The following is a 27,315-nucleotide window of genomic DNA, read 5'->3' as shown; positions in this document are numbered from 1 at the left end:
CCATCTGCGTGCACATCCGTGTGTTCCCCCATGTGTACATATGCGTGTTTATCTGTGTGCACATCTGTGTTCATCCATGTGCACATCTATGTGGGTGTTCATCTGCATGTTCATCTGTGTGTGTTCACCTGTGTGTGTGTGCTTGTGTATGCCTTGAGTCATCCTCAAATATTCTCATTTTAGGTTTGCTGTAGTGCTTACCTATAATTCTTATATTAACTTATTTTAAATATCAGTCCTACTTGTGATAAAATAAAGAATCTATGTGCAACAAAGCAAGTGTCTTATGGAATTTTGAGAACCTGCTGGGGAGCGGACGTCTTAGACCTCGTACAGTTGTTGCACCCTGAGGACCGAGGGACGTTTGGCAGGGGGAGCGGTGTGGGTGCCCAGGACAAAACCTGAGCCGGGCGCACGCATGCCCGGGACACCTCCCCAGCTGGGTGCACGCATGCCCCAGACACTGCCCCAGCTCAGTGTGCCCGTGTGCACACACATCCCCAGCTAGGTGAGCATGCAGCAGGTCACCGGTCCTGGCTGGTCTGCAGCGCGGCCCGGCAGGGGGAGCGGTTGCGTGCATGTGTGGCTGCCTGTGGGATGGAGCCTTCCACTCCCACTGCACCCCCCCTGATCTGAGGAGAGGCCGTGCCCTGTGGAAAACCCACTCATCTGAGCACTGTCACTGTCCCTTACAGCCCATAGGCCTAGGCCTAGCTGCCAAGACACATCCCTCAGCATCTACACCCAGAGAATGGGCCGAACCCCTCCAGCGCTCCTCTCGGGCAGTGTGGCAGAGGCCCGCCGTGAGCTGTCAGGCACCCTGGGGTGGGACGCGCGTCCCCATCAGCTGCACCCTTGTAGGCGGACGCTCCTGAGAGCCTGCTACGCCCCAGCGGTCACAGCCCTGCCCATCCCTGCAGCCACCGGGAAGCTGGACTCCCAGAGCGCTGTCTGCCCCTCCGTGGGAGGAGCCAGGCCCGTGAGGAGGGCGCCTGCAACCCCCCAAGCCCTGTGTGTCTCCTGTCGTAAGCCGTGGAGATAAGCCTCACGGAACTGAGGAAGCTCGGAGCTGGTGTGCAGTGAGTGTGCACACTGGACAACAGAAGTGGCAGGGTGAGCCGCCTGTGTCAGATCCCAGTAAATAATCCTCCTGCTGCCTGAAAAATCAGCCCTAGCAAATTCTAGAAACAAGCAGTTTCTTTTTTTTTTTTTTTATTTTTTTTTAATGTTTTATTTATTTCCAGGAGAGAAAGACAGCGTGAGCAGGGGAGGGTCAGAGAGAGAAGGAGTCACAGACTGAAACAGGCTCCAGGCTCTGAGCTGGCAGTCAGCACAGAGCCCGATGCGGGGCTCGAACCCACGAACCGCGAGATCATGACCGAAGCGAAAGTCGGACGCTTAACCGACTAAGCCACCCAGGCGCCCCAAGAAACAAGCAGTTTCTAAAGCAGAATAATATTGTGGCCCACATTCAAACTTTTAATTCTTTGATTTAAATAAATTGTGGCATATGTAGTAGCAATTCCTCTGTGCCTCAGGTACCTAGGATAGACGCCCAGAGACGACAGAAAACGCAGGCCCCCACCCGGAGGTGCTGAGCCCGAATCTTAAGCACTGAGAAAGATGGGTCCGCGGCCCCTACGAGCCCCTCTCCCATCGAGCTCACGAGCAGCAGGAACCGGGGCTGCTGAGAGAAAGATCCAAATAACAACGAGGTAGCTAAATTTGGCCAAAGTATAAATGGAAGCGATTTGAGAGCCCGTTTTTAGAGCTAATTGGCTCTGATTGAAATCGGTTTTGATTTGGCTTGAATTGGAGGCTCAGACGGCTACGGCACCTACATGCCGCCCGTGTCTACAGTGATCGCGCATCTGGAAGTGGACGGCGCCCGGCGGGAGGACGCGCTTGGCAGAAAAGAGGCGGACGGCGACGCGAGGCCACTTGCAGCTCTTCCCCGCTGCTCCCTTCGGGTCCTCTGAGCCGTGAAATCTTCAGAGAAGGGACTTCCCTTCAGAATGAGAGCTCGCGTTAGGCGGAGTCCTCACCAAAACGTCTCTTTGATTTGAACAATTCTACCCTCCCCCTCTACTTTCGGCCTGGGGCCCCAGCGAGTGTCACGGCCCGTGGGGCAGGTTCACAGGACGTGTGTGTGACACATGACACATCGACCCAAAAGTGTGCACACGTGGCATGCGCGCTTCCTGGGGCCGCCCCCTGCCTCCCCCCTGGGCCCCTGCACTGTGTTGTCTACCCTGCAAGGGCCAGGGGCCAGGACCAGCAGCACTTGAAGAGTGCGAATGGCATTCACGCATACGTGACATTTTAATACATTTGCAGTTTACACGTTGCACAAAATCTGACATCAAATTATCCACTTCTTTTAAAGAATATCCCAAATGTGTTGCCCTGGATAAGATCGGAGCAAAGTGTTATCTCAGGAAGTTTAAGACGCTTGAGGATCCAAGACCAAGAGTTTATCTGGCACAACTCATCGTTCCATGATCAGGAGTGTCCTGTTAATGGTCAACAATCAAAATTCAGCGTCAAGTGTGACAAGAGGAACATTTCCAGAAAGTTCCACGCTAGAGAATTTTTTGGAGGTTACTGGGATCTCCTCTCTAAGGTCTCTATGAAGAAGTAGAATTGTGCACCTACAGTGAATGGTGTGATCTCACTCTGTCAGGTAAGTGGCTGCAGCAGCACAGACTGACCAAACTTTCTGGAGATTTGAAGATGTATGTAATCTACCGAGAGGGCCAAATGCGTGAATTATTCTAGAGAAAGCCGCTGTAGATCTGTAAGGGATCAAGCTATGCTCCTAGGCAGGGAAAAGCCAGCAAAAAACGCCCTCGTGACTCAGACTAAGGGTAATGAACGGAAGGGTACCATCAAATAAGAGGTTACAAGACAACAGGTACTGTAATCTATAGTTTCCTCAGTCGGGGAAGACTTATCATCAAGTAAAAACCAGTCGTTGGAATATTGGAGTTTTTATAGCAGACGTTTAATCAGAACCTGTAGTTTTGAAGATCCACCAATAAAAAGGGGCCATTTTAGAAAACTGGTCAAGTTTAGATTTCCCAGTAAGGATGGCTCAAAATGGCATTTAGTTATTGCAAAGACAAGCTGACAAATGAGCGTGGCTTTCAGATGAACCACAAATAGGAAAAGGCCATCACTTCCTGAAGATCAGGTCTGTCATCCAGGCACAGGCAGGTGGAAGGAACGGACCACGTAGCACTGCCCTGGAGGACGGGAAGGGCGGACCACCTGCCTCCGAAGATGCGGATGGCGAGGACCTCACCCCACCTTCTGAGATGAAAGAAGAGAAGAAGACAGTGTGGACGCCAGAGGAGTGGCCGCTGTGCTCGGAGCTTCAGGGCGGCGTAAGCTAAGCCCCAAGTCAAGGGATGAACACCAATGGTACCTAGACCCCTCAGCAAACTACTCTGGCCTCTGGGGGTGTTGAGACACGAACCACTTAGAAGCAGTCTTAGATACAAGTTGTGCAAAGGCTATTTCTTGTTTATGGCTGGCCTGCGGTAGCTGGATATACGCCAAACTTTTGCAAAGCATTCCTCATCAAGAAATTCAAAGGGAAGTTGCCATGGTCTGATGTGTTGGCCACGTTCCACGTGCAGTTAGTCACGTTTTGATCATGAGGGAAGTGTGGTGTTAAGCCATGAAAAAGGATGTCTTAACAAAGTGGGTTGAGCTGTTCTTGCTAAGTCTGTCCATTCTGAGGTTCTAAAAGCTATTTGTCCATTAGGCACTGCGTGGATGACACTACAGACTTTAAAGCCGTTAAGTAAGAGGATCCCCTCCAGGTGTTAACACGCCATGAAGAAAACGCCAAGAGTCTTGTGACGGAAGGGCTAGTTCAGGAGGTCACTGAACATGAGCAGGTGATCTATGGCGCTAGGGCCTTGGACGGGGATCCTGTAAAAAACGACACGATGTGAAACAGAGCCCTACCCTCCGAGACGGCCCTGGTCTAGCGCAGCGGGACAGGTGTCGGGCGGAGTCCTTGGAAAAGGAGTCAATTAGGGCCTGGAAGGAGCATTTTCTCTACATTGGTGATAAAGCAGTTTCCAAACAAAATAGAAGCCAAGCAATTTGACACGATGATATTTGTAACATGGCAGGCAGTGAAAAAATAATTATTTTGGACTCTTGGTTCTCATTATGTTGTGAAACTCCTTTCAGTCACCCTTCTTCCCTGACACACACCTTGTGTCTCCTCTGAGTAGAATGCTGGAGACTCTCACCCACTTTCTATGACTTGTACTGACCCCTTCCAAGACTCGTGTAGGAACTGAGTGTGGCTCTGTACGTACAAAGAAGAAGGACCTTAGTCTGGGGAAATAAATGTAAGTGATCAGATTTATGCCTAAAATACAGAAAGAGTCATAGGTGCAGGGGGGAGGGGGAGGAGACGGCTGCAAGCATTGTGTCTGAGCGCTGGTGAGTGCCCGGCTGGGCCCATCAGTGAGCTGATGCTGTCCTAGAGCCTTCGAACGGTGACCACAGCCTACTTAGGGACTTGGCTACTGTCGTGGTGAGCTCTTGTCATCAGTGCTGTTTAAATGCCCGCGTTTTAAATAATCATATTAACTACTGACTTCTAAAAAAATCTATTTTTCATTTTTTAGGTTATGACCATTTCCTAAAAGTTTGAGTACCTCTGTCAAACTTCCTTTCCCTGTGCATGCATATCAGGAGAGCAACTACTTATGCCCTAGAAAATTCAGGATAAAAAGGCTATGGCATGAAAGAGCTGGAGGCAAATGAGAAGGAAGAGGCAGACAGACTGTCCGGAAAGGGGACCAAAACCCCGAGGACCCGCTCGTGCGTGCTGTTGAGGCCCTGCTTGCACAGGTGAGTTTTCTTAAAGGCGCTTTTCTTTACACGTGACACATCCATTTCGTTACGACTAGGTGAACCGATTTTTAAAAAAACGATTTTCAGTAAATCTTACTTGAGTTCTTGTGAGCTGGTAGCCAGCATGCTTCGAATGCTTTTGTCAGCGAGGGGGCAGCCGGACAGACTGTAAGACAGGCCAGAGAGTCAGGTGAGTGGCGGCTCCCGCAGCTTACGCTCCCGGACAAACACAACATAAAGTTGAAACTAAAAAGTTTAATGCAGAAAAGCGATGGGGCAAGTGCTGTATATTGAATTTTTTTTTTTTTTTTTTTTTTTTTTGTAGAATCGACTTGGCCTATGTTACAGATTCACGGAAGAAAACAGGTCTGTTAATAAGCAACTTTTGAAAAATAATAGAGAAGTATTTGCACTCTTTGGTTTAAATGTTTGTAAGGAATTTTCCAAATTGAGGTACTTTAGCTGGCACGATTTTGTAGGTCAACATAGAGCACTTAGAGGGTTGACACGTAATTCGACGTTTTTACTTTGACAGCATTGTTGAGGTAAGCTGAAAACAATAAATTGAAAAGACAGAATCCACCATGAGAAAAAATGAAGGCACACCTTCTATGTGAGGCGTAATTACCAGTCACATGACCACTCCCATCACACCTTGGTGTTGGACATCTGCCACCAAACAAAAACAAAAACAGCCAAAATAGTAAGTAGGTTTAAAAAAAAGAAAAACTTTAAGAAAGTTTCATTGTTTCCAGTTTAGCTGCAATGTCTGTGAGGGGATTTAAGCGCCCTGAGGGAAGCTGCAAAAACGCACGGACCAAACGGCAGACAGCGTCCCGCCACACAGAGCGTCCTGGGAACAAGCAAGCCACGCGGCTTCTCGCTCCACTGAACCGGCAGTTTGAGACATTTATATGCTGCGAACGTCGCATGCTCAAACGGCAAGGCAGGTACAGATCGGTTTTTAAAAATAAGCCAAAGAAAGGGACAGTTAGGAAGACAGGCATTTCACCTGGAGTTATGCTTACGTTATTAAGTCCTTTTTGCTCTCCTTGCACTGGGGGTACTTGGGCTTGGGGCTGGGGATGGTCACCTCTCCCGGGTACCTTCTCTCCTCCAGAGCCTCCTGGAATGGGTCCAAGTCTTCCGGCTGCGGGCAAAACACAGCTTCAGGGCTGCGCAGACGACCGGTCAGCCTAACGCACAGACCACAGACGCGTCCCCTAGGGGCCCGGCCGCCTCTGCGCTTTCCTCCTCTTCCAACACTGTCCCTTTAGAGTCGTTCCCTTTGTCCCGATGAGGCCCCTGCTGCAAGTGCGGAACTGGGCTCTGTTCAAAGACCATATCTTTCTGAGTGGGGCCGTAACTGCTCGTCCATGGCTCTGAACTTCACAGTCACCCGTCAGGGGGCGGGGCTTACTCGATATTTCTGTTGGGGCACTAGTAAGAGAGACAGATTCGTGGCTTAGAGACCAGAGACTCTATTTCTTAGTTGGCCTTTCTCTTCAATGCCCAACAAGCACCTGTTGCTGTCCCGTCCCCGTTTCCAACACTGACGCGCTGAGCTTAAACACTAACCCTACACGTATTTTAGAATGAGACTTATTCTGGCCATTGGTGAGCATTCTGTGTGTGTGCGTTAAGTCCCAGCGCGAGGGAAGACCACCTGGGATTAATGTAGGTCTCAATTATTCTTATGCGACATTTTCTTTTTCAACAGAAAGGGTCTCTTTCTGGCTAAGCGGATCCAATCGCAGTAACTAAGACATTCCTATAGATGGCAGTACTCAGCAAACATGTCTCCTGAATGATGGGGTGTACTTTTTACTTCTGGGATGGACTGTGTGATGAAAACACTTCTGTCGGTTTATGAGGGCTTAGTTTTAATTGAAATAAATTCAGAGACTCAACCATCATGCCTTATTTGGTAGTAATGATTTAACACTGTAGGAGAGAAGAGAATACTTTGGAATTTAGCTTGCCACTCAGATTCTATTCTTTTGCAACGCGTGGATACCTTAATCAATTTGAAGAGTAAAGATAATAGGCTTTAAGATGTAATGGCCTTATAACCAGGTGCCTTTCCTGCCAAATCTTACAAATAACTAATGTTCTCTTTTTTCCTGCACTTCCTTGTTTCTCTAAGAAGATATTGCTTTGATGGTGGTCTCCCTATTGTATTCAAAAAAGATTTTCATTTTTCAGTGAATAAAGAAGATGTCATAATTTCAGAACTGAGCACTGGAGAAGAAGCCAGGACAATAAAGAACAACCTTTTCTCTGTTTCTTTTCTTCGCCTAAAGGATATTTTCATGATTTTAGGAACTGGAACGTGAACATTGTTGGCGAAAGCCACTTGGCGAAAGCCTGAGTCACACTGCTATGCTCCCATGAGAGACCTATGTTAGTGCTGCTTTTGCTAATGGGACAGAAACCAAAGAGGATTTTCGCTTCTTTGAAAAGAGGCAAGAAGCGCAATGGCGTTCAGTGCTGGCTTTGCAGAGAGCTGTCAGAGTGGCAGTGAGCACCGAGCTGCGCAGGCGGCCTGGCCGGGCACCTGCCCCCGAGGGCACGCTCAGCATCTAGCACCCAGCTCCAGGGCCCCGACCTGTGCCAGTGAGCACCCGGGCTTCCTGTCAGCCTCTCTGTGCACCCATTCGCAAAGTGTGTCCTCAGGCTCAGAAAAGCCTGAGAGGTTATTTTCGGGGTCTGGGAATGCTGAGAATATATTCTATATAAATGACCGGTAACCGCTTCTGCACTCTGTGCCATTTGGCTTTGGAAAGTTCGCATAGGAAAGCTGACATTTCCGGTCCCAGTACTCCAGAAGTGTGTTCCTGACACGGCTGTTTTGGTAATACTGTAGTCAATGAAGATTTAGGTGATTATCCTAAAATGATTTTTTAGGGCTGGAGTACACTCTTCTGAATATTTTATCAGAACAGGCACTATCCTTAGCTTCAAAGAGCTTGCTAATTAATAGCACCTAGTTAACCATTTAAGTACTTAATGCTCATTACAAATCTCTATCTGTAAGGAAAATCATGGATTATAGCGACAAGTCTCATGGACTGGATGGGCCCCTGTTTACGTGTTTTCTTAGAGAAATCATCTGTAACTAAATCGTTGGAAAATAAAATTCATGCTTGAAAAGAACCTGTGGTTTGTTTCACCGAATCAGTGCTAGTGACAAATTTCTCCCCGGTCCGCGAAGTGTGTGGTCAGCCCCAGCAGCAGAGGTCAGCCCAGGGGTGCCCGCTGACGCCCCACCCCGCACCCCGAGCCGGCGGGCAGGTGAGGGGGACGTACAGGGGCCTCGCTGCCATCGCCCCCGTCTGCCCTGCGGGCCTTCATCTTGGTGTAGTCCACGGGCAGCTCCCAGGAGTCATCCTCGCCCAGCTGGAAACACCGGCCGCCCATCACCGCCTGCTGCTGGGGGGACATGGGCTCCAGGGGCGTCAGGACCGGGCAGCAGCTCTCCCGCGGCCGCGGCTTGTTCATGCTGAGGTCCAGGGTCCCGTTCTCGTCCACCTCCACATCAGGGTTCTGCTGGACACAGGGACATGGTGAGCACGCGCTCCGCCAGCCGCAGCCCTGCCTTCAGCCAGTGCAGAATCCCGACGCGGGTTCCTCCTGTGGTCCCCGCGTGTGGGCCCCCCGGGTGGGCGACAGGCGCCCGGGGACGGGTCTGCCGTCCCGCACTTAGCCGCTGCAGTGGATGGCAGCTGCGCGCATCGATTTGCCTATCGATCACCCGTAATCTATCCAGCTATCTCTGATTTATTTGTCTATGTTTCTTTTCTTTTTTCTGCAGTACATCTCTGCTTTCAGAAATACGCCTCCCCGGAAGAAAATCATGCCTAATCTCCTCTCCATTCCAGCTCAAAGAGATCAGAGATAGATGTGTGTTCACACTTAAAAATTCTCCTTCAGTTTCATGATGCGAATACTTCAAGATGGGAAGAGGAGAACAGACCAGTTAGAGGCGTGGAGGGTGAGGGAGAAGGAGCCAGAATTTACTTTCTGACATGAAATGCTGCGATGAACAGCATTTTCCACCTTAAGGGAGGGAGGTGTGCCGCCACAGTTCAGAGGGCCTCCAGTCCAGTGGCTCCAGTCTGACCTACTCTGCGTTTCGGCAAACCCGCAAATGCAGACAATGGTCTTAAAACATAAAGAGGTACGTGGTGAGTTTTTTTTTTTAATGTTGTTTTGAAAGATGAAGAAGGCTTCAGACCTCGCCTCTCACGAGGAGGGCGGCAAGGGAGGCCACAGGGGACAGAGCGGGAAATACTGCCAACGACCCTCCACTTCTGTTCCCGGAGAGTTACATTCTCTTGAGCAAAAATCGGATTCCAGAGCTGGCGGGCAGGCTGCTGCTACCCCAGTGTCGAGCAGCTCTTTCCTCCGGACGGAGCAGCGAGGGCTGGGAAAGGCGGCCCATCCAGGCTGTTACTGTGACAAATCACAGCGCGGGATTCTGCCTGAGCTCTTCCTGCCAGTGAGCACTCTGGGTTTCCAGCTGTCATGCTAATTTAGCCTTCATAATGTTGGAGTGAGTCCTCTCAGTCTTAGCTTTAATAAAGTGGAAAAAATCGGAAGGGGTGGCTGTCTTCCTGCCTCCCTCCCCCCTTGCCATGGAAGCTCTCCATGCTAGCCTTGAATTTTAGCAGCCCTGATCACTGCGGAAACTGCATGCCCCTGACGCCTCTCTAGAATCATGGAATAAAAATACTAATAGTAAGGAAAGCATTTGCAAAACATGAAATTGCTGGCCTGTCTCCATTCTTACACATTACAAGTACTTGTAACAACTACCGTCAGGTCTGTGCGCTCACGGTGCACGGCCGGGCAGCCCTCGCATGGGACACCAGGTGACAGAGTGGCCCGGGCCTGAGCAATGGTCCTGCCCCGTGAGCAAGGTGACAAAACCTGGCAGAAGAAGTCCCTGCACTAACGACAGCGGCCGCGATGCGTGGCAGTCCTAGCAGAGACCGGAATTCTACTTTCCTGGTTCCCTGAGTGACCCACTGGAAGGAAAGGGGCAGTCCTGGGCGTGATTCGAGAGCGGGTGACCCCACCCTCCTGGTGTTCAGGGTTCCAGGCACGCGGCCACTTTCGTTTCTTACTCCCCCTGTGGCTGTTGAAGCTACGTGAGGGCACTAGGTGTCCTTTTTCTAGAAACCCCCCTGGGTCCTAAGGGCAGTCCATGCACACGTCTTACTCTAAACAGGCCTGCACGTGCCCCGTGGTTGTCCTGGGACGGTGGGCGATTAAAGCCGCTCCCAGCAAAGCAATGTCTGGAGCTCAGCTAGGTGGCCCGTTTTGTGGGGGGGGGGGGGCGTCTGCACGGGAAGCGGTGCTGGGGACGCGGGCTCTGGGGGGCAGGATCCCAGGCCGCGCCCCCCCCAGGCCCGGCAGCGGCCCCCCGGGGGGCGTACCCGCGCGGCGCACAGGTCCTGTGGCTTGGTGGACAGGTTCTGTGGCATCTCGCGGCAGCGCGTGGACAGGTTGAGGATGGCCGTGGCGGCCATGTGCGCCGCCTCCATGTCGTGCGCGTAGTCGAAGCTGCTCTTGCTGCACGTGCTGCTGGCGCTGCTGCCGCCCCCGCAGCTCAGGTTGCTGCTGCTGCTGGGCGCGTAGCTGCTGGTGGTGCTGCTGCTCGGGCTGGCGTTCTTGCAGTACCGCTTCGCTGGGGAGACACGGGGACAGGGATGACTTGGGTCCCCGCCGCAGGGGTGACGGCAGAGCGGGGCCCGGCGCCCCGCCACCCGCACCGCCGTCCTCCCGCCAGCCCGGGGCACGCACGTCAGCGGCGAGTGGGGTGGGCAGCGGGGGCCCACAGCTGACTGGTGGGGAAAAGCCCATCTGGCCTTCCCCTCTGACCCTGGGGAGCTGGTGGCTGCAGAGCAGCGTCTCTCTGGCAGGCCACACGTGGCGGTGGCTACCACCCAACTCACTTAAAGGAGACACCTGGTTAGGACTGGCTCCCTGATGTCAGGGAGTGACCGGCAGCCCCGGCTGCCAGGCTGGAGGAGGGGTCTCCCGGCCACGACCTCCTCTCAGCTCAGCGGGCCGCCGGGACCCCACAGGCCTCACGGCTGCAGAGACTGGCCGCTCCTTCCATCCGGGAGGGGCCGCAGCGGCCACCTGCGGCTCGCTGTCTTGTGTGCAACTGGCACAGCCTCTCAGGGGCCAGTGCTTTGGGGGGTGGCCGTCCGGCTGAGCGTGAGGGACCCAAACACTCCTTTCCTCCAGAGCCTCATCCTGTGATTCTACTAGAGCCACGTGGAGGAGCCAGCAGTGTCAAGGGGGAGAGGCCGGCACACCCCACTGGCACGAAGGGCTGGTTGTGAGCAGGGCAGAGTGGCCACGTGCATGCCCCACGCCATCCAGCCTCCTTATATGGTTGGCCTCCTGTCACCCACGTGGAGCCTGGCTCCCAGGATGCCCTGGGGAACAGCCCACGTCACCCACACAGCACAGCCACCCGGGAGCAAGTGTCGCTTTCGTTGCTGTTTGGAAATCTCTGGCACGTGGGTGGGAAAACGAGTGCCGGTTATTTATTTGGGCCCTGCGGCCATTGCCAAGGGCAGCAAAGCCACCGGCTGTCTGTCCACCTGGATGCTGTCAGGTCTCCCCTGGGGCTCTGCACTGAGGGGGTCCCCAGGGTGACATGGGGGCACAGGAGACCCCCCGTCATCTCCTGCACCGCGCCCTTCCCTCCGTCAGCCAGCGGCTCTCCCCTGTTTGCAGCTCCGCCCACTGGCCCGGCGCGTCCGGCACCGGCACCACGGTCCTAACTCGAGCCCCTCCTCAGAGGTCACGCAGTGCTTTCCTCCCAGGGGAGGGCAAACCCGGCGGATGTGAACAACGGGCCCCCGCCCCCGCCAGCACAGTTGGTCACGGTGAGCAACGGCGCGAGAGTGCCCAGAGCACCTCCCTCAGGTCCGAGTGACAGGGGAGAGAAGCCCTCATGGTGGAGAGCTTCCGACCTTGGACCGAAGGCTGCTCCCGGGTCGCGGGGCAGTGCTGGCCCTGGGGAGAGAGGGCCACCAGGCCTCCCCCCAGCCCCCAGCAGGGGTCGCAGGGCCGCTGCACAGGAGGTGGCCATTTGAAGCCGGGTCCCCTGTGTGGGCCAGAGGGACGGCACACACTCAGACCCCAGCACGAGGAGTGAACGTGGGCCGGCTCTGCCTCCACCAGGACTCGTGAGCACACCTGTTGGTGTGTCTGGGGCATGACCATCCTCCCTCGTTCTTCTGCGAGGGCACCTTGCCTGAGCAGCAGAAGGCACAGCGGGTGGCAGTGGTCTGGGGGCTGAGGCAGCAACGCAGGGACACGCGACAGAGACTCTTCCTGGAGAGAACGCCGCTCAGACCTGCAGCGCGGGCGCGGGCAGCCACAGGAGACGGCAGCTTGGGGCACACGCCGCCTGGGCCGGTCCGTGGTTTTACGCTATTTTCAATTTTGATATAAAAATAGGAATATCAGGGCTCCTGGGTGGCTCAGTCGGTTGAGCATCCGAATTCAGCGCAGGTCATGATCTCACGGGTCGTGAGTTCGAGCCCCGTGTCGGGCTCCCTGCTCTCAGGGTGGGGCCTGCTTGGGATTCTATGTCTCCCTCTCTCTCTTCCCCTCCTCTGCTCACACTCTCTCAAAAATAAATAAAACTAAAAATATAAACATTGTGGGAAAAATGAAGTAGTACTTCTGAGGATTCTTGTCCCTAGTGAGGGTTAGCCACTGGCTCAGGAAAGAAATGTGGTGCACATACGTCAGAGGAAAGACCACTCTGTGGTGAAGTGAACAGATTTCATTTCTAACAGAAGGTAAGCAGGACGCGCGTCTACACGGCAAATGGCAGCAAACTTTTGGTAAAGGGCATCTACCCCAGCAAACGGAGTCTTGAATTCTGCTCCTCCGGGCCCCGGCAGGATCCTAGCCGCTGACTGCCCCGGGAGTGGGGTGGGGGGCGGCGGTCTGCCGAGGGGCCCGACGCAGGGCGGGATCCACCTCCTGTGCATCCTCTTACTCAACGTAATCTCTCCTTCCTCGTTTCATTCAAAGGGAAAATAAGAGTGTGGACTCCAAGTCTTTCGGGTGACGTGGCTCCTGCTTCCCGCCTATTTGTAGGACGCTCGCAAGGCCGGTGTCACTGCCCACAACCAAACGCACTCCGCTCCCAGTCAGTCGGCAGACAGAACCTGTCACTGTCCCTCTGAGTGCCGGCCTGTCACTGGAGGTCACGCCTGCCCACGAGAGTGCCACCACCGTGTGCGGCAACAGCACAGCCTGCCAGGCCCCATGCCGCGCTGAGAGCCCCTCTTCAAGGACCCTGGCCCCCTCTCCAGGACAAAGAAAGACTCGACGGGGTTTCTGCTGATTAAATACGACCAGTTGGAAAATAAAACAACCAGGTTCCAACCAGAGCCTTCTTCTGACCCTGTGCTAAGTGCGTGCCTCCTTCCCCTGGAAATGCCCACCTGCTGCTGTATTCACATAAGGGAACAGATCAGAGGGTCCTTACAGAAACCAGACATGAAGAGCATAGTGCAGGGGCGCCCGGGGGGCTCAGTTGGTTGAGCGTCCGACTTCGGCTCAGGTCATGATCTCACAGTTTGTGGGTTTGAACCCCGTGTCGGGCTCTGTGCTGACAGCTCAGAACCTGGAGCCTGTTTCAGATTCTGTCTCTCTCTCTCTCTGACCCTCTCCTGCTCATTGTCTCTATCTCTATCTCAAAAATAAATAAAACATTAAAACATGTTAAAAAAAAGAGCATAGTGCAGACATTTGCCCCTAGCGGGTTCGCCCACGGGCTGGAAGCCGGCTGCTTGGGTCCCGGCGTCCGAGTGCCCTGATTCATGGCGCTGGCTCTCATGCCGTCCACGTAGGTGTGCGTTGTCCCCAGTGCACTGAGACAGAGGGAGACGGTATGTGGAAAGGATTTCCGGGGAGAGTCCGTCAGATCGGGTCTGCCCATCATTTGCTCACATGACTTAAAGTATCACATCCCAGTTCAGACTCTCCATGCTCCCGCTCACTCATGCAGTCTGCCAGGCCAGCACCAGCACTGTGTGGTTTGAATCTGGGGACAGGAGCTTATGGTCCAGTGAGAAGACCAGCTATTTGCCCTGACTGCCAAGAGTGGGGGCCTGAGCTGCATGTGGGCTGAGGGCGGGTGTCTGGTTCTGCACAAGCGACCTCGTGAAGTTGGGCGGAGGGCTGATTAGTGCTGGCCGAGTCGAGTCAAAGCACTGAGAGCCCTAGAGGCCCTGGGAACAGCTGGGCCACGGGGCAGCCCACCACCAGGTGCGGGGAGGGGGGTCCTCCAGGGAGAGCTGGCTGGGGGCTGCGGCGAGGAGGCCCGGAGGATTCACCCCAGACGGCCGCCTGAGCAGCTCTGAGAGCCGTGGCCAGCAGAGGCCCGGGCAGGGGTGAAAGATGGGTGGAAGATGGGTGTTGAGCACGTTGGAGCAGTGCCGAGTCTGAGGAGCAAAGAGAAAGTTCAAAGCCGATCACTAAGTGCTCAGCCCGGAGGACTTAGAAGTTAGCAGCAACAGCAAAGGGGGCTCGTGAGAGGAACCCACGGGGCTCCGGCAACTGCAGGTTTGGACAGAGCTTGGGGCCGGGACAAACTGCCCGGGGACACAAGTGGGGGTGTCCCAGCGCCGGGCTGGCCGCTGTTTCCGTACAGTCCTGGACAGGAGTCTGGGTTTTGCGGGCCCCGTGATCTCTGGCGGAAGGGCTCTGCTCTGCCGTTGTGCGAAAGCGGTCCTGTCAAACGGCTGCGGGTGGCCAGGGGCCCATGCAGCTCTACCTATGAACACTGAAATCTGAATTTCACGTAATTTTACGTGTCACAGATTCTTCCCTCCCCCAACAATTTAAACCTATTAGAGCCATTTCTAGCTCCCTGTAACAAACAGGAAGGGGGAGATGCCGCCCGCTGCTCGTGGGAGGAGGCAGGGCCGACACACAGGTGCAGGAGCCCCGTGTTCTCTCCCACCTTCCGTCCTGAATACGCTGCACATAGACGCTCACGTCCCACGAGAGGGAGTGCCCAGCTCCTCGGCATGGTGGGTGACACACAGCCAGGTCCTCCCCCCCACAGCTGCCTGTTCCTGCTCTCAGACACCTGGCCAGGCCACTGGCCATTCCTACCAGCCCATGGGGCTTCTGTTTTTGTGTAATTTCTACTCAAGATCATGATCGAGAGTAAGGTTTGCCACCTCGATAAAGCTCAGGCTAATTTCTCCAGAATGGATTCCTTGCTTCATTGTCTGCATGAGTGTGTGTTCACTGCCTTCCATTTGTTCCCAAGCCCTTCCTTGAAACTTGTCATCCAGAGGGAAAGAAGAGATAGACAGATGATACATGATAGACAGATGCGTGGATGGATGGGTGGATGGATAGGTGAATGGACAAATGGATGCATGGATGGATGGATGCATGGATGGATGGGTGGATGAAGAGACTGATGCATGGATGGATGGATGGGTAGGCAGACAGAAAGACAGACAGCAACAAGCCAGTGTCTGGAAGAATGCAGGCAATTAAATCAATGTGTGTTGAGTGTCTTTGACCCCAGGTGGTGGGACCTAAGCCATGATGTCCAGACACTTGGGAGAAAGGCTCTACTCTTCTTTCCTGTTTGGCATCTCCATGGCCCTAACCCTTCCTCCCTCCCATTCTGCTTCTCCTCACAACAGGCTCATTTCGCGATTGTTCTTCAGAAGCAATGAATCAATTCTCTGCGCCTGCAGGAAGTCCCGGGGAGGGCACTCCTGAGGGACCACAGGCTACAGTCGCTCTGTGGTGTCTGCTGCCTGGAGCCCGGGTTCAGGGATGGCTCTCATCCTTAATGGGCACTTTCTTTGATGTTTTATAAGTCTGTCAGATGAACCTAGTGTAAGAAAAAATGGAGTCACCGAGGTTCTTCTCAGTAAATTGTGGTAAAAGACTGCTTTTCCTTCGTTTTTTTTTTCTTTTCTTTTTCCTTTTTCATTTCTTAAAGACCTAATATTAAAGTTTTTGTTCTGTGTTCTTGTTTCCTTGGGGGCCAGCTGAAGAGTGTGGCTCAGCCCTGGTTTCCAAAACAGGTGTTTTCAGGGTAGGTGGGAACCAATGCCCACCATCAAATGTCTGTCCAGCTCCTTAGGGCTGTCAGCCGGTCCTCACGACAGCTTTGGGGGCCCACAGGGTGGAGGCGTCACTACCACCATGCTCTTGGGGAAACTAACACCCGGGAAGATTATCTGCTCCACACCACGCGGCTCCTACACGGAACAGCTGAGAATACACCCAAGTAGGTTTGACTTTTAATCCACAAAAATGTGCTCTACTGGTCACGACCTGACCCAAGGTGCAACGAAAACTATGAGGTTAAGGAAATCAGGCCACACGTAACAACAGGTGTGACAAACAGGAGCGGGAAGAGAGGCTTCCGGAAGAACTCCTTCTCCAGTCACCATGAGATGTTACTGAATCAGAAATCGTATAAGCAGAGCCCTGATGATGTGGGTTCAAGATTTTTTGATCTTTCATTTGCAATCACATGGATAAAATTATAACAAACCAGAAATTGGCAAGTCATTAGGACAAAATAAACAAAAGGAAAATAAATATTTTCTGTGATACCCTAAGACATTCCCTTGTCTCCACCTACATTCCTACATTTTTGTTCCTCTATGCAAAGAATTGATACGCACAAGGATAATCAACATGAGACACGTCTAGGAAATGCTAAATTTCATTCACTATGCATATTAATTGTTATTAAGGCAAAGAAGGACTATCACTGAATTGTAAAGAGGTTTTGGAACTCCCCAAGCGTCCAATTTAAATGAATTTTTTTGTGTGCTGTGATTTTAATTAAAGATCTTTTTCAGAGAGGAGTTAAAAGATCTTTCAAGGCTCATCTCCTTGCCTCTGCTGCAGACACCACGATAACACTTATAAGTCATCAAAACTCCTAAACCCCACATCCTAGTCAGAAACATTTGCCAACTCAGTCCATATATCCTAGAGTTCGAAGCAGAAATGTGGTTAGATAAATATGTGGTATCAGAGAAATGCAGGGGTCCCTCTCTCGCTCAACGACTTACCACGCTAGCGCGGGCAACCGAAGGCAACAAGTGCACGGCCCGGCAGGGGGCCCAGAACCCACGAGGGGAAGTGAACCACCGCCTCCTGGGAAGCAGGTGGTATTTCATTTGTTCTACCTACGCTTTGTTCCTGGTGGACGCCTGGCAGCTGGGTCACGACAGGCAGCCCTGCCTGGCCCCACTCGCCATGGGAAGAGGCTGGGTGGCACCAGTAGACACTGGGTGCTCTTGGATACACCCTGGAATCACCAGTAACTTAGAAAGTGTTGCCACACAGACAGCGCCCCCAGGTTCCAATCTCATGGGTCTGGGGCGTGTCCTGGGCATGAGAAATTTTAAAATCCCCCCAGGTGAATCTAAGGTGCATCCAAGGTTGAGAACACGGAGGGGATGCAGTTTCTTAAAGTGGCCAAGAATTCTGGGGGTTGCTTCTGGCCTTCCTAGGCTCCTCTGTGTCGGGGCCATTGGCTAGAGGAAGTTCATGAGGGTAAGGACGCTGTGTGGGCAGCGGCGGATGCAAATGAGCCAGAGGCTGGCTCTCGCCACATTCTGAAAGCGGCCCGAACTCCAAGCTGCCGTGGCAACCCCGCGGGAAGGAAGGGCGGCTGTCTCCCTCCCTCACGGCTCCTGCTCGCCCACACCTGCGAGCTCAGGTGCCCCGGGCGGGCATGCTTTTCTTTGGTGCCCAAGCGACCGCATGCTTGACCAGTTTGCAGGAAATGGATAGACACAACAACAACATTATTAAGGCAAGCGTGACTCTCATGTATAAGAGTGTGCACCTCCTACCATCATATCCTTTGGGGGATATATCCCTGGTTTGCACCTTGGGGGCTATGGCCCGCTTGCCGTAAGTATGGCTGTCGTAACTGTTGTACTCAAACGAGGTCTTGGAATATTTCTCCAGCTCTTTGGCCAGGTTGGAGCGAGGCGTGGTCGTGGGCACGTTGTTTCTGTAGCCGTAGTGTGGGATCTCGAGCTGCTTTACAAAGCACATTGGCCTGCAGGCAAACAAGAAACAATCGTAGTTGACTTTCTCGCGGCTGCAGGGAGCACGCGGCTCACGTCCGGCCGAGGGCGCACGGCTCAGACCGCGGCGCCGCGATTACACCGCACTGAACAGGCTGCCTGCCCAGCTTTCAACGTGCACAGTAGAGAGAAAGACGAGGCATCTAACTGTCCCCTTGTTTCTCTCTCAGGGCCTAGCCGGCTTGATGGACCCGGGAAAGGCCTCACATCCAGGCCTGCCTTCCAGTGGCTCAGAGAGTAAGAGTTACAACAGAGGAGTGAGCTAAGCAGACATTTCCCTTAAAAGAGTAAGCGGAAATTAGAGACACACCCTTAGGGACCCAGGCTGACACCAAATGGACATTAAAACGGGACGTGTAATATGTTTTGACAAACACTGGCCTGTGCCTCCCGTATTCACTGGGTGGTCATTCAGCTCTCCAGCCTCGGGAGTAAAGTCTTTAAACGGAGGAGCACTCGGTTACATGCGTCCATTAATCTTCTGCCTTGTGCTGTGCGTGTGCTGTGTGTGAGTGTGCTGCGTGTGCATGTGCTCTGTGTGTGCGTGCTGTGTGTGTGTGCTGTGCGTGTGCTGCATGTGTGTACTGTGCATCATGTGCGTGTGTGTGTTCTGTGCATGCACTATGCATGTGCTCTGTGTGCTGTGTGTGCACTTGTGTGACTTACAGGCAAGCTGTGCGGAGGATTCCTTTCACTCTTCACTCAGCCCCCCTCACGCTAGTTATCTTTATTTTACCAGATCATCAACACATTTATTTTGGTTTCGTTAATTCGGCCTCTTCCTGTCAAATTAACAAAAGAATGTGGAGATTCATTGAATGCCTATTATTTGAGGCCCTTTACCAGGTAACACGTGGAGGTGCATAAATGAGTAAAACCCTTGGGCTCGCCTTCCAAGAGCTGGCAGAGTGTGCCATTGAGAGTGAAGAAGGCGTGCAGGTGCATCATCACTGGCCCACAGCCGTCTGTCCCATTACCATCTGCGGTGTTTTCCGTGGCATCGGTCTGTACAAAGGGGCCCTTGGGTAGGAAGCCACGGAGACCACGTAAAGGCTGGTGCTTTGGGCACCACATCAGAATGGAGACTAGTGTCTGCACGAGGCGATGTTTGCAGTCTGGGATGCTTCTGGTCCGTCGCCAGCCCCGGAAACTTCTCTGGGGAATGATGTGTGTGTGGGGGAGATGAGGGGATGGGGGAGTCTCACGAGACGTGGCCTGTGGTTCTTTCTAGCCCGGGGGTCTTCCCAAAGGAGGCAACGGAAATGGACAGCAGCCCTCAGCTTCGGTTCGTCCCTGCTGCTCTCAGTTTTCTCGGGCAATAAGCACCCTTCTCAGACAGATGGGGCCCGAGGGGCGGCCATTCACCCCGTCTGCCTTACTGTCTGGGAAGCGGGGGCTGCAGGCACACGGGGTGCACACGGAGACTTCTGGAAGGGCGCACCCCGACGTTTATGGAGGGCTTGCCTCTAAATAGTAGGATTGTAAGTGATTTTTTATTATTTTTGCCTATTTAAGTATTTCTCATTTTCCATAAAGATATTAGCTTTCCTACTGAGGGACTAAAGGGTATTTAACTGCTGTGTAAAACCCCTTCAGAACGCGCTGAGTAACAGAGCACAACCAGGCAGGTGCTCAGGCCATTTGAATAGCAATTTCTTCCAGGTGATTTATCCCAAAGAAATAATTGAACAGAAGCAAAACTTGTGTGTGCACGTGTGTGTGCGTGCGCATGCGTGTGTGTGTGTGCGCATGCCATGGCCACTGAAGAGTCGGAATACCTGGCGAGGGCCCGGCGGCCCGGGGAGTGCAGGGAGCAGGCAGAGATGAGCTGACAGCGGGTTTGTCTGGGATGAAGGTTCCCCCCCCTCCCTTTCCTAAACGTAAGAGAACAGCGGGTGGGGCGCCCGGTGGCTCAGTCGGGTGAACGTCAGACTCTGGCTCAGGTCATGGTCTCAGTTTGTGAGATCAAGACCCGCATCGGGCTCCCTGCTGTCAGCACAGAGCCTGCTTGGGATCTTCTCTCTCCCTTTCTCTCTGCCCCTCCCCTGCTTGTGTTTTTTTTTTTTTTCTCTCTCTCTCAAAATACATTAAACATTAAAAGTGAAAAAGGAAAACAGTGGTGGGATCAGGGGATCTGTGAGGTCTTCCTACTGGGACCATCAGTGACCAGGTGGGTTCAGGCAAGTCACTCGGTCGTCCGGCTCGGGGTTCTCAATCGTCAGGTGTCTGAGGATAGAAGCCCCCTGAGGTGGCCCGTGCTGAGAACAGCTTCCGCACCCACCGTGAGGGGGCGCCAGGCTGCTCTTACGCCCTCTCCTCCACATTAAGGTAAAATCGTTTCAGGCATCCGTCTCATTAACGTGCAGATCCCCCCCCCCACCCCCCCTAACGTTCACAGAATCACAAAATACTTTCAAGGCCAGAAAGAAATGCAGAGACAGCTCTGTCCACTTACAGCAGGTGGGCGGAGACCAGGACACTGAAGTGACCCCCTGCCCCCACGTAGCCCCCGTGGGCAAGGGGTGGGCCAGGGGCTCAGCCCGTTACCCACACCGGTGACGGTGCACGCCTGCCACTGCGTGAGCCTGTCCACCTCGCCCGGACCCCCATGCCCCGGCGTGCGGGGCTCACACGGGCCTCAGGAGACGACGCGCTGGCATCTTGTACCTTAGCACTCGGTCTGAGGCCTGGTTGGACTTGGACACGTCACAGCTCTGGTGCTTCTCCTGGGCCTTTGCCAGTTTCTCGGCTGCAGCGATAGGGCACCCAGAGAGGCTGTAAGGACAGAAAGGGATTTAATGGTCTCCTCCACCGGCTTCACAGCACACTGACCCCATCACCACCGCCAGCCTGTCCCCTGGTCGGCGCGAGAAGGTGCCAGTGCAGGTTCCCGGATCTGCCGTGGGACTTCCCGACGGGATGGGGTAGAGGCGGCACTTGGCACCGTGTCCTCCTGGGCTCCGGAGGGCAGTGCTGCTGGCCAGGCCGTGCACAAAGTGCGCTCAACCCTTCCCAGTGACAGCAGGCCAGGTTCCGTGTCATTCAAGAGTACAGGAGCAAGCTGAAATTTCAGACACAGACTCCACTCTGGGATGTTTCTGGAGACGAGGATCTAGCCGTCTGGCCCCAGAAGGCGAGCTCTCGGCTGACCCCATGAGCGCCACTGACCGCAAAGCTCTGGCTTGTCATGCACCAGCGTGTTCACGTCCTCCCCGGGGGACGCAAATGGCATCGGGAAGGACCACTGTGAAGGGTTGTTTTGGAACTAAATGTTTACGGAAGAGACGGCAGATTGGCTCTCTTGTGTTTGGGCTTATTCTTCATGAACTCAGGGTGTCTATTCTTCATGTGTCTGTATATGTACCTACACATCCGTGCAGATGCTCACCCCATGTGCGCGTCATGTCTCAGGAACACACGACCGTGCCGAGGCTTGAGGAGGGAGCTGATGCTGTAAACACTGTACTGAACAGCGCTCAGCGTGAACCTTACCAACCGACTGATCATCCCTTTCTTTGTCCGACCAAGCCTGAGGAGCACAGGGTTGTGGTTTGTTTCATTATAAGCTTCACACAAGTGACCACATTTACCAGTCAGGCAAGCGGAGGTTAAGTGAAACTCACAACCGTTTTCTCCATTTAGGTGTAATTTTACATTACTTTTGAAGCTGAAAGTATAGGCCATGAGACAGATCTTAACGGAATCACTCTGCGGTTCATAAAGAAGGATTCGATACGATCTGAGTATTGTGAACAACTTGGTAAAAGTCAGAACAGGGGAGGAAAGGGAATTGGAATTTGTCAGAGCAAAAGTGTGATTCCGAGTGTGCCCACGTAGCTGGCTCACGGTCATGCCAAATGCTCCCCACCTAGTGCTCTTGGACACCTGCGAGTATTCTGGTGGCATCCACACCGACGATGGGGCTTCGGCAGCGCTCAGGGGCAACTTGGTCAGGTCACCGACCACCCAGTGTTGGCGCGCTGGAACCCTTCCCCCTACGGTGCACGGAGGAGAGCTTCCCCCCAGCCCTGGAGGGTCGCTGAGTGTTCCCTACAGACGGCCGTGGGTCCGTCCATCACACCGAGGGGGGCGCCTTCCAGAGCACTCAGGACGAGTGAGTGGAACAAGTAAAGAAATCCACGCTGCGAAAACGGTTCTCTGGGTTTGCTTCCCCATGCACCATGCGCCAGTACCCTCCGCTCCCAGAGAGTGACCCGTCTCCCGGGGCAGGAGGGAGAGGGGTGCAGGGCGCATTCCCCCCCGAGGGATGGGGAAGCGGCGTCGGGAGCCGCCTGCCCCGCAGCGTGGGGCGCAGGGCACTTTGCTTACCTTCTGTGCGAGTTCCTGTTGCTATTTACATGCCCTCGCCCTGTGCAGCCCGGAGTAGGACACTTGAGAACATTCTCATGCATGGCAAGAACTTGACAAGGAAGAGGCAGAGAAGACAGCCCAGCATTAAAACACAGAAATGGTCCGGATACAAGAGTATGCAGTCATTTTAACAAAGCTCGGTTAGTTCACGATGGACAGTCCTACACACTTGTGATGGGCATGGCCGGGAAACACATGTGGGAAGAAGAAGAAGTTTCTCTCAACCTTAGTGTAGTTGGCATGCAAAGCAGGGAGCACTGGGCGGGGGCGGAGGGGGTCGGGAATGTTCCGATGGGGCAGGGAAGCAGAGCCTCCCTACATCCCCCGCATGTCAGCACTGAACATGGGTTAGCCACGCACCAGCACGTGGACCGGCGACTGGTAAGGCATGCCCACACACTCTGGAAACACATGGCATTAAGAAGGCGCGGTGGTCATGGGTGAACAGAGAAATCCACACCTGATTTTTAAATAAAATGAATTAAATAATGAATTTTCATCTGAGAATCAAGTATTTTGTTATTCTTCCAATGAAATGAGCCAGAATAGGAAGTGCAGTCAGCACGAGGACATGGCAGGACGTGGTTCGGAAGCACCTGGAGCCAAGCAGCCTGTTGCTGGGAGGCAGCGTTTGAGTTTGCACGTGTTGGGAACAGGCCCCAACAGTTTGCACGTCATCCTCTGTCTGGTTGTCCGTGAGCAGCTACTCTGGGGAGGCTGGAGGGGGTGTTCGGTGCCGACTGAGCTGCAGCACCCGCCCCCGCACAGCCGTCCACCGCGAGGCGGCAAGGACTGGTTACCCGTGATCGGACGTCTGCCCAAACTACTTCTGTGTTTCCTGCGACTTTCCTCTTTCTCTAGAACGATCCTCCCCTCCCTGCTCTTCCCACAGAGTGTGTCCTCCCTGGGGTCCACGGGTCGCCTCCTCACTCCTGGCCAGTTCCTTAAAAAGGGAGTATTTTGGTCTCCTCTTTACGGTTTTTTGGCTCCTGCGTCATCCGGACGTCCAGCCTGGGCTCTGTAAGCGCTGACCTGACAAGGGCGCGTCAGCCTTAGGCTCCCGTGTGTTGGGGAGCTGGCCAGAGCCCCCGGCACCCCCCTCGCCTGTACCCTCCCACACCGTGTCCTCTGAGCACGGGGGCTCCCTCCTGCCCCTTTGCACACCCTCACCTGCGGGTCTCTGAGGAGTGGGAGCCCCTGGCCCCCTCACCCCGCCCCCCCACCCCGTCTCCCAACATAGGCGCCCCCTTCCCAACCCCAGGCTTCTTTCTACACCCCTCCCCTGCCCCAGGCCTGCACTCCCCCATCCCAGGCCTCCATCCCCCCAAGGGCCTCAACTCTGGACTCTCCGTCTTCCTGTTACAACACCAGGTGGATCTTCCCGGGACGCAGCTTTCCTCTCCGACCAACGCCCTCTTCCCTGTGTGTTAATCCGCTTTCCACAGTCAGGCCTCCTGCAGACGCAAACCCCTCGGTGCTGGGCTGCGGCTCGTCCTGCCCACGCATGCAGCCTGGGGCCTCCCCAGCCGCCCTCTGCTGCCCCCTCTGCCCCCCACCGTTCCTGTCCTGGGATCCGGGGCTCCTGCTGCCCCCCCGCCCCACCCCTGTTCTGTCCGCCCCCCGCCCCCTCCTGTGCTCCTGCCCCCCCGCCCCCTTCCCCCTCCCCCCCGTGCCCCCAACCCCCAGAGCCCCCATGGTCCTCAGACTTGTGCTGCCCCCACGGCTCCCCCTCTTCCCCACCACCCTCTCTCAGGTGTCAGCCCCAGGCTTTGCTCAAGCCTGGTGACCCCGGGTCAGGCCTCCCCGCCCATGTGGATCTTTCTGGAACAACCATGCTCTCCTGGCTGCTTCTGTGCCCTCTTCCTCGGCTCCACGTTCCACACATGCACGTCCCAACCTCCCGATTTTGGCTCCTGTCCATTCTCGCTTTGTGTCTCCTCTCCGGGCAATTTCATTGCGGGTTTCAGGCAGCACAGCTGGGGAAACGGATCCCCAGAGCCGCCTGCTCCCTGCCCCTCCCTGCCCCGGGCCCCCTGCCGGCAGCCTGTGGCACTTCCGGGGAAGCTGGAAAACCCCAGCCAGCGTTCCCCCTGGGGCAGAGTCACATCTGTTCCTGGAGTCCGCGTCCTTACGTCCGCCAGGCGGGAATTCTCGGCGTCACCTCCATCCCCTCCCTCTCTCCTCCCGCACGCCAGCCTGTGTCTGTAGTGCATCTTGAACTCGTCCCAGATTTTCCCTTCCTGGCCACTGTCTCCTGCGTGGACCCCAGCAGCCTCCAGACAAGCCGTGGACCCCTTCTCTCCCCCTCAGGACCCGCTCAAGTGTGACCCCGGTGAAGCCTGCGGGGCCCTCAGGAAGCCTGATGCCTCAGTGTGAGTCAGCGTCCGCCTTGAGCGCATGGCCGCGGGGGCCAGTCGTGCCCCACGAGCGGTGTGTCCTCGGGTGTCTAGCACAGCGTGCTACAGACTGGGGTGCGGCACACTCTGCCTTCCACTGGGCTGAAAGGGTGATTGGGGAGCCTCGCCAAGAAAAAACTGGAAAAAAGCATCTAAAAGCTAAAAAGCAAGACATGCCCTTTGAGGAGTCTAATAGTTTTAAAGTTTTCATGATTCTACAAAGAACTATATATAAGTATTTAGAAACCGCTTTCTACAGATGCTCTGGAAGGCGCTTGTGAGGCTGGTGTCGAGGGGCCTCCGGCCTCCTCCCGGGCGTGGGGGTCCCAGGTGCGGGCTGACCCGTGGTCTGGGGGCGCACGCACCCCACACAGCCGGTCAGACCACAGCCCCCATCTCTGTCACATGTAGGCTCGTCCCGTGAAAATGACTAGTGTGGGGACTTTCTCAGCCACGAAGGGAACTGATTTTCTACTTCCGAGGTGAAAACGTGTGCCTTCAAGAACAGCTACAGCCAGAGGCTGCCTGTCCCTGAGACCTCAGTGAGGTCCCCGTGGGGCCGGCCCGCGGCTGGCCCGGAGTCTCGGCTGGTCGGGACCGGGGCGGGGCAGCAAAGCCAGGCCTCAGCGGAAACACAAGCTGGGGGTTCTGACGGGTGGGGTGTCCCCTCAGCTCTGCTCCCTGCTCAGGGGAGCCCGCACCTGCGCGGACCGGGCTGAAGACGTGCAGTGTCTTCACCGTTCGCCAGACGCCATGCTAGTCCCTGGGAAGACAGGGCGAGGGCATCTGCTGCCCACTTTCCTCATCTGCGAATCAGGGCCGGCGCCGCCCCGCGGGGCTCGCAGGGGGTGAGGGAGGCAGGGAGGCTGGTGTGCGCGGAGAGGCCGGCGCGGACAGCGCTCGGACAGGAAGCTGGTGTGGTCAGACCATGCTGTCCCCTGCTCATGTAACACACGGGCACGGCCATGCACTCGAGTTCCTTCGTTTCCGTACCCTCAGGTCTGCTCACGCGGCAGCTACACGGAACATGGGCTTCCTACTTTCAGGAGCCGTTAGAGAATCGGAAGCACAGCGGTTCCCAAAAAGATTTCTTCTGAAAATATTCCGCCAAACCTGTTTTCTAAGCCTCAACGACCATGAGTTTCTCTTTGTTCTGACAGATTTGCGTCTTGAGAATTCCAAAATAAGCCATTTTAATGGGACAACCCTCAAAAAATTCTCTGAACAGTCACCTGGTCATCCTGACGTGTGTTGGCCAAGCTATTTCATCTCCCTGCCAGAAACTGTGTCTCAGTTAATGAGGAAAATCCTTAACCTACCTCAGGCTCAAAATCGGGATCTTAAACTCATGTTGTCATTTCTGAAAATGTGCCTTTTCCCCTAAGCAATCGATTCTAATTGTATTTAAAGAGCTGGCATACTTTATATGCTGAGAGGAAGACAAACAGAAAAGGTGTACATCATTTCGGTCGCAAATTAAATTTAGTTGTCTTCATAGAGAAATTGCACACTTTCAGAACCTAAGTATTTAAAAAGAATGTGTAAGATCTAGACCCACCCGATCTAAGGCTCTGTATTTAAGGTTTTGTTGTGTGGAAAAGTGGGGGCAGCTGTGACGCGAGATGGACTCTGTACAAGCAAAATGCAGTCAGATACAAACACAAATACGGGCTCGTTTATACAGAAGCCTAGGTAATTGGGCAAAAAGAGGCTCCGGGACCTTTTTCTCGGGGTCTCCTGGGAGCTTAGCACTGCGGGGGGTGGGGGGGGAGGCGGTCTTAGAGACCATCTCAGTCCACTGCTATGATCTCTGAGAGACGGGGGGGCGAAGCGACTTGCCCCAGGTCCTGAGTGAGTCAGAAATGGAAGTGGAGGGGAGCCCCCGCTGGTGAGCCGCCGTCCTGGGCCGGGTAGCAGGAGTGACACGCTGGGCCTTGGCGGGGCCGCGGGTCCTGGCCGAGCGGCCGGTCAACACAGGGAGGGGCCGGGGAGACAAGGTTGCGCCGCACTGAGATGGAAATGACAGAGGCACGCGGGGTGACACAAACAGAGCCCCGGGGGTGCGCTCCCACGGGCGTTGGCGAAACACGGACTTACTTTCCGGAGGGACCCTATCTTTGTGCGGGCATCCGGACAAACTGCGGTGATGTGGGTAAAGCCCGGTTACGTGGCCAGTTCCGTCACACCCCGGGGTGGGACACTTGCTCTCTTTCTTTTCTGCTCTCGAGGGATCTAAAAGCGACAACAGGTGTCAAGAGAATGAATTTCTTTACCCATTGAAGACAAATGTGATTAATTAACAACCTGAAGAGACCTTGATAAATAAAGAAAAAAGCAGGTGTCAGGGGACAGGCTGTGATATCAACTTTTGCGTAGGTAGCTCTGTGGTTTTGGGTGATTTTTTTTGACCTGAAACAGTGTAATCATGAATCATAAAATAATTTACTTTCTATGAGACAAAGAAAGACTCTCCCTTCCTTCGCTCCTGATTAATTGCTTTCCCGTGTGTTACATGATAAGCTGTGTTGCTC

General features: G+C 54.3%; 1 protein-coding gene across 1 annotated transcript in view; it reads right to left on the bottom strand.

Moving 5' to 3' along the window:
* MYT1L (myelin transcription factor 1 like) overlaps nt 1-27,315 on the bottom strand; it is a 272,202-nt gene that overhangs the window by 57,280 nt on the left and 187,607 nt on the right. Inside the window, exons 9-16 of the mRNA XM_039256014.1 lie at nt 26,882-27,016; nt 22,347-22,437; nt 20,685-20,792; nt 17,778-17,989; nt 10,323-10,573; nt 8,191-8,427; nt 5,910-6,031; nt 4,979-5,047 (exon numbers count right to left, since the gene is read on the bottom strand). Of these exons, the coding sequence (XP_039111945.1) occupies nt 4,979-5,047; nt 5,910-6,031; nt 8,191-8,427; nt 10,323-10,573; nt 17,778-17,989; nt 20,685-20,792; nt 22,347-22,437; nt 26,882-27,016 (1,225 nt within the window). The remainder of the gene's footprint in view (nt 1-4,978; nt 5,048-5,909; nt 6,032-8,190; nt 8,428-10,322; nt 10,574-17,777; nt 17,990-20,684; nt 20,793-22,346; nt 22,438-26,881; nt 27,017-27,315) is intronic.

The sequence above is a fragment of the Hyaena hyaena genome, unplaced genomic scaffold (genome assembly GCF_003009895.1).
Source record: "Hyaena hyaena isolate Hyena2069 unplaced genomic scaffold, ASM300989v1 scaffold_552, whole genome shotgun sequence".
Lineage (NCBI taxonomy): Eukaryota > Metazoa > Chordata > Mammalia > Carnivora > Hyaenidae > Hyaena > Hyaena hyaena.
The sequence above is the reverse complement of the archived record's forward strand: the minus strand, read 5'-3'. Positions and strand labels throughout refer to the sequence as shown.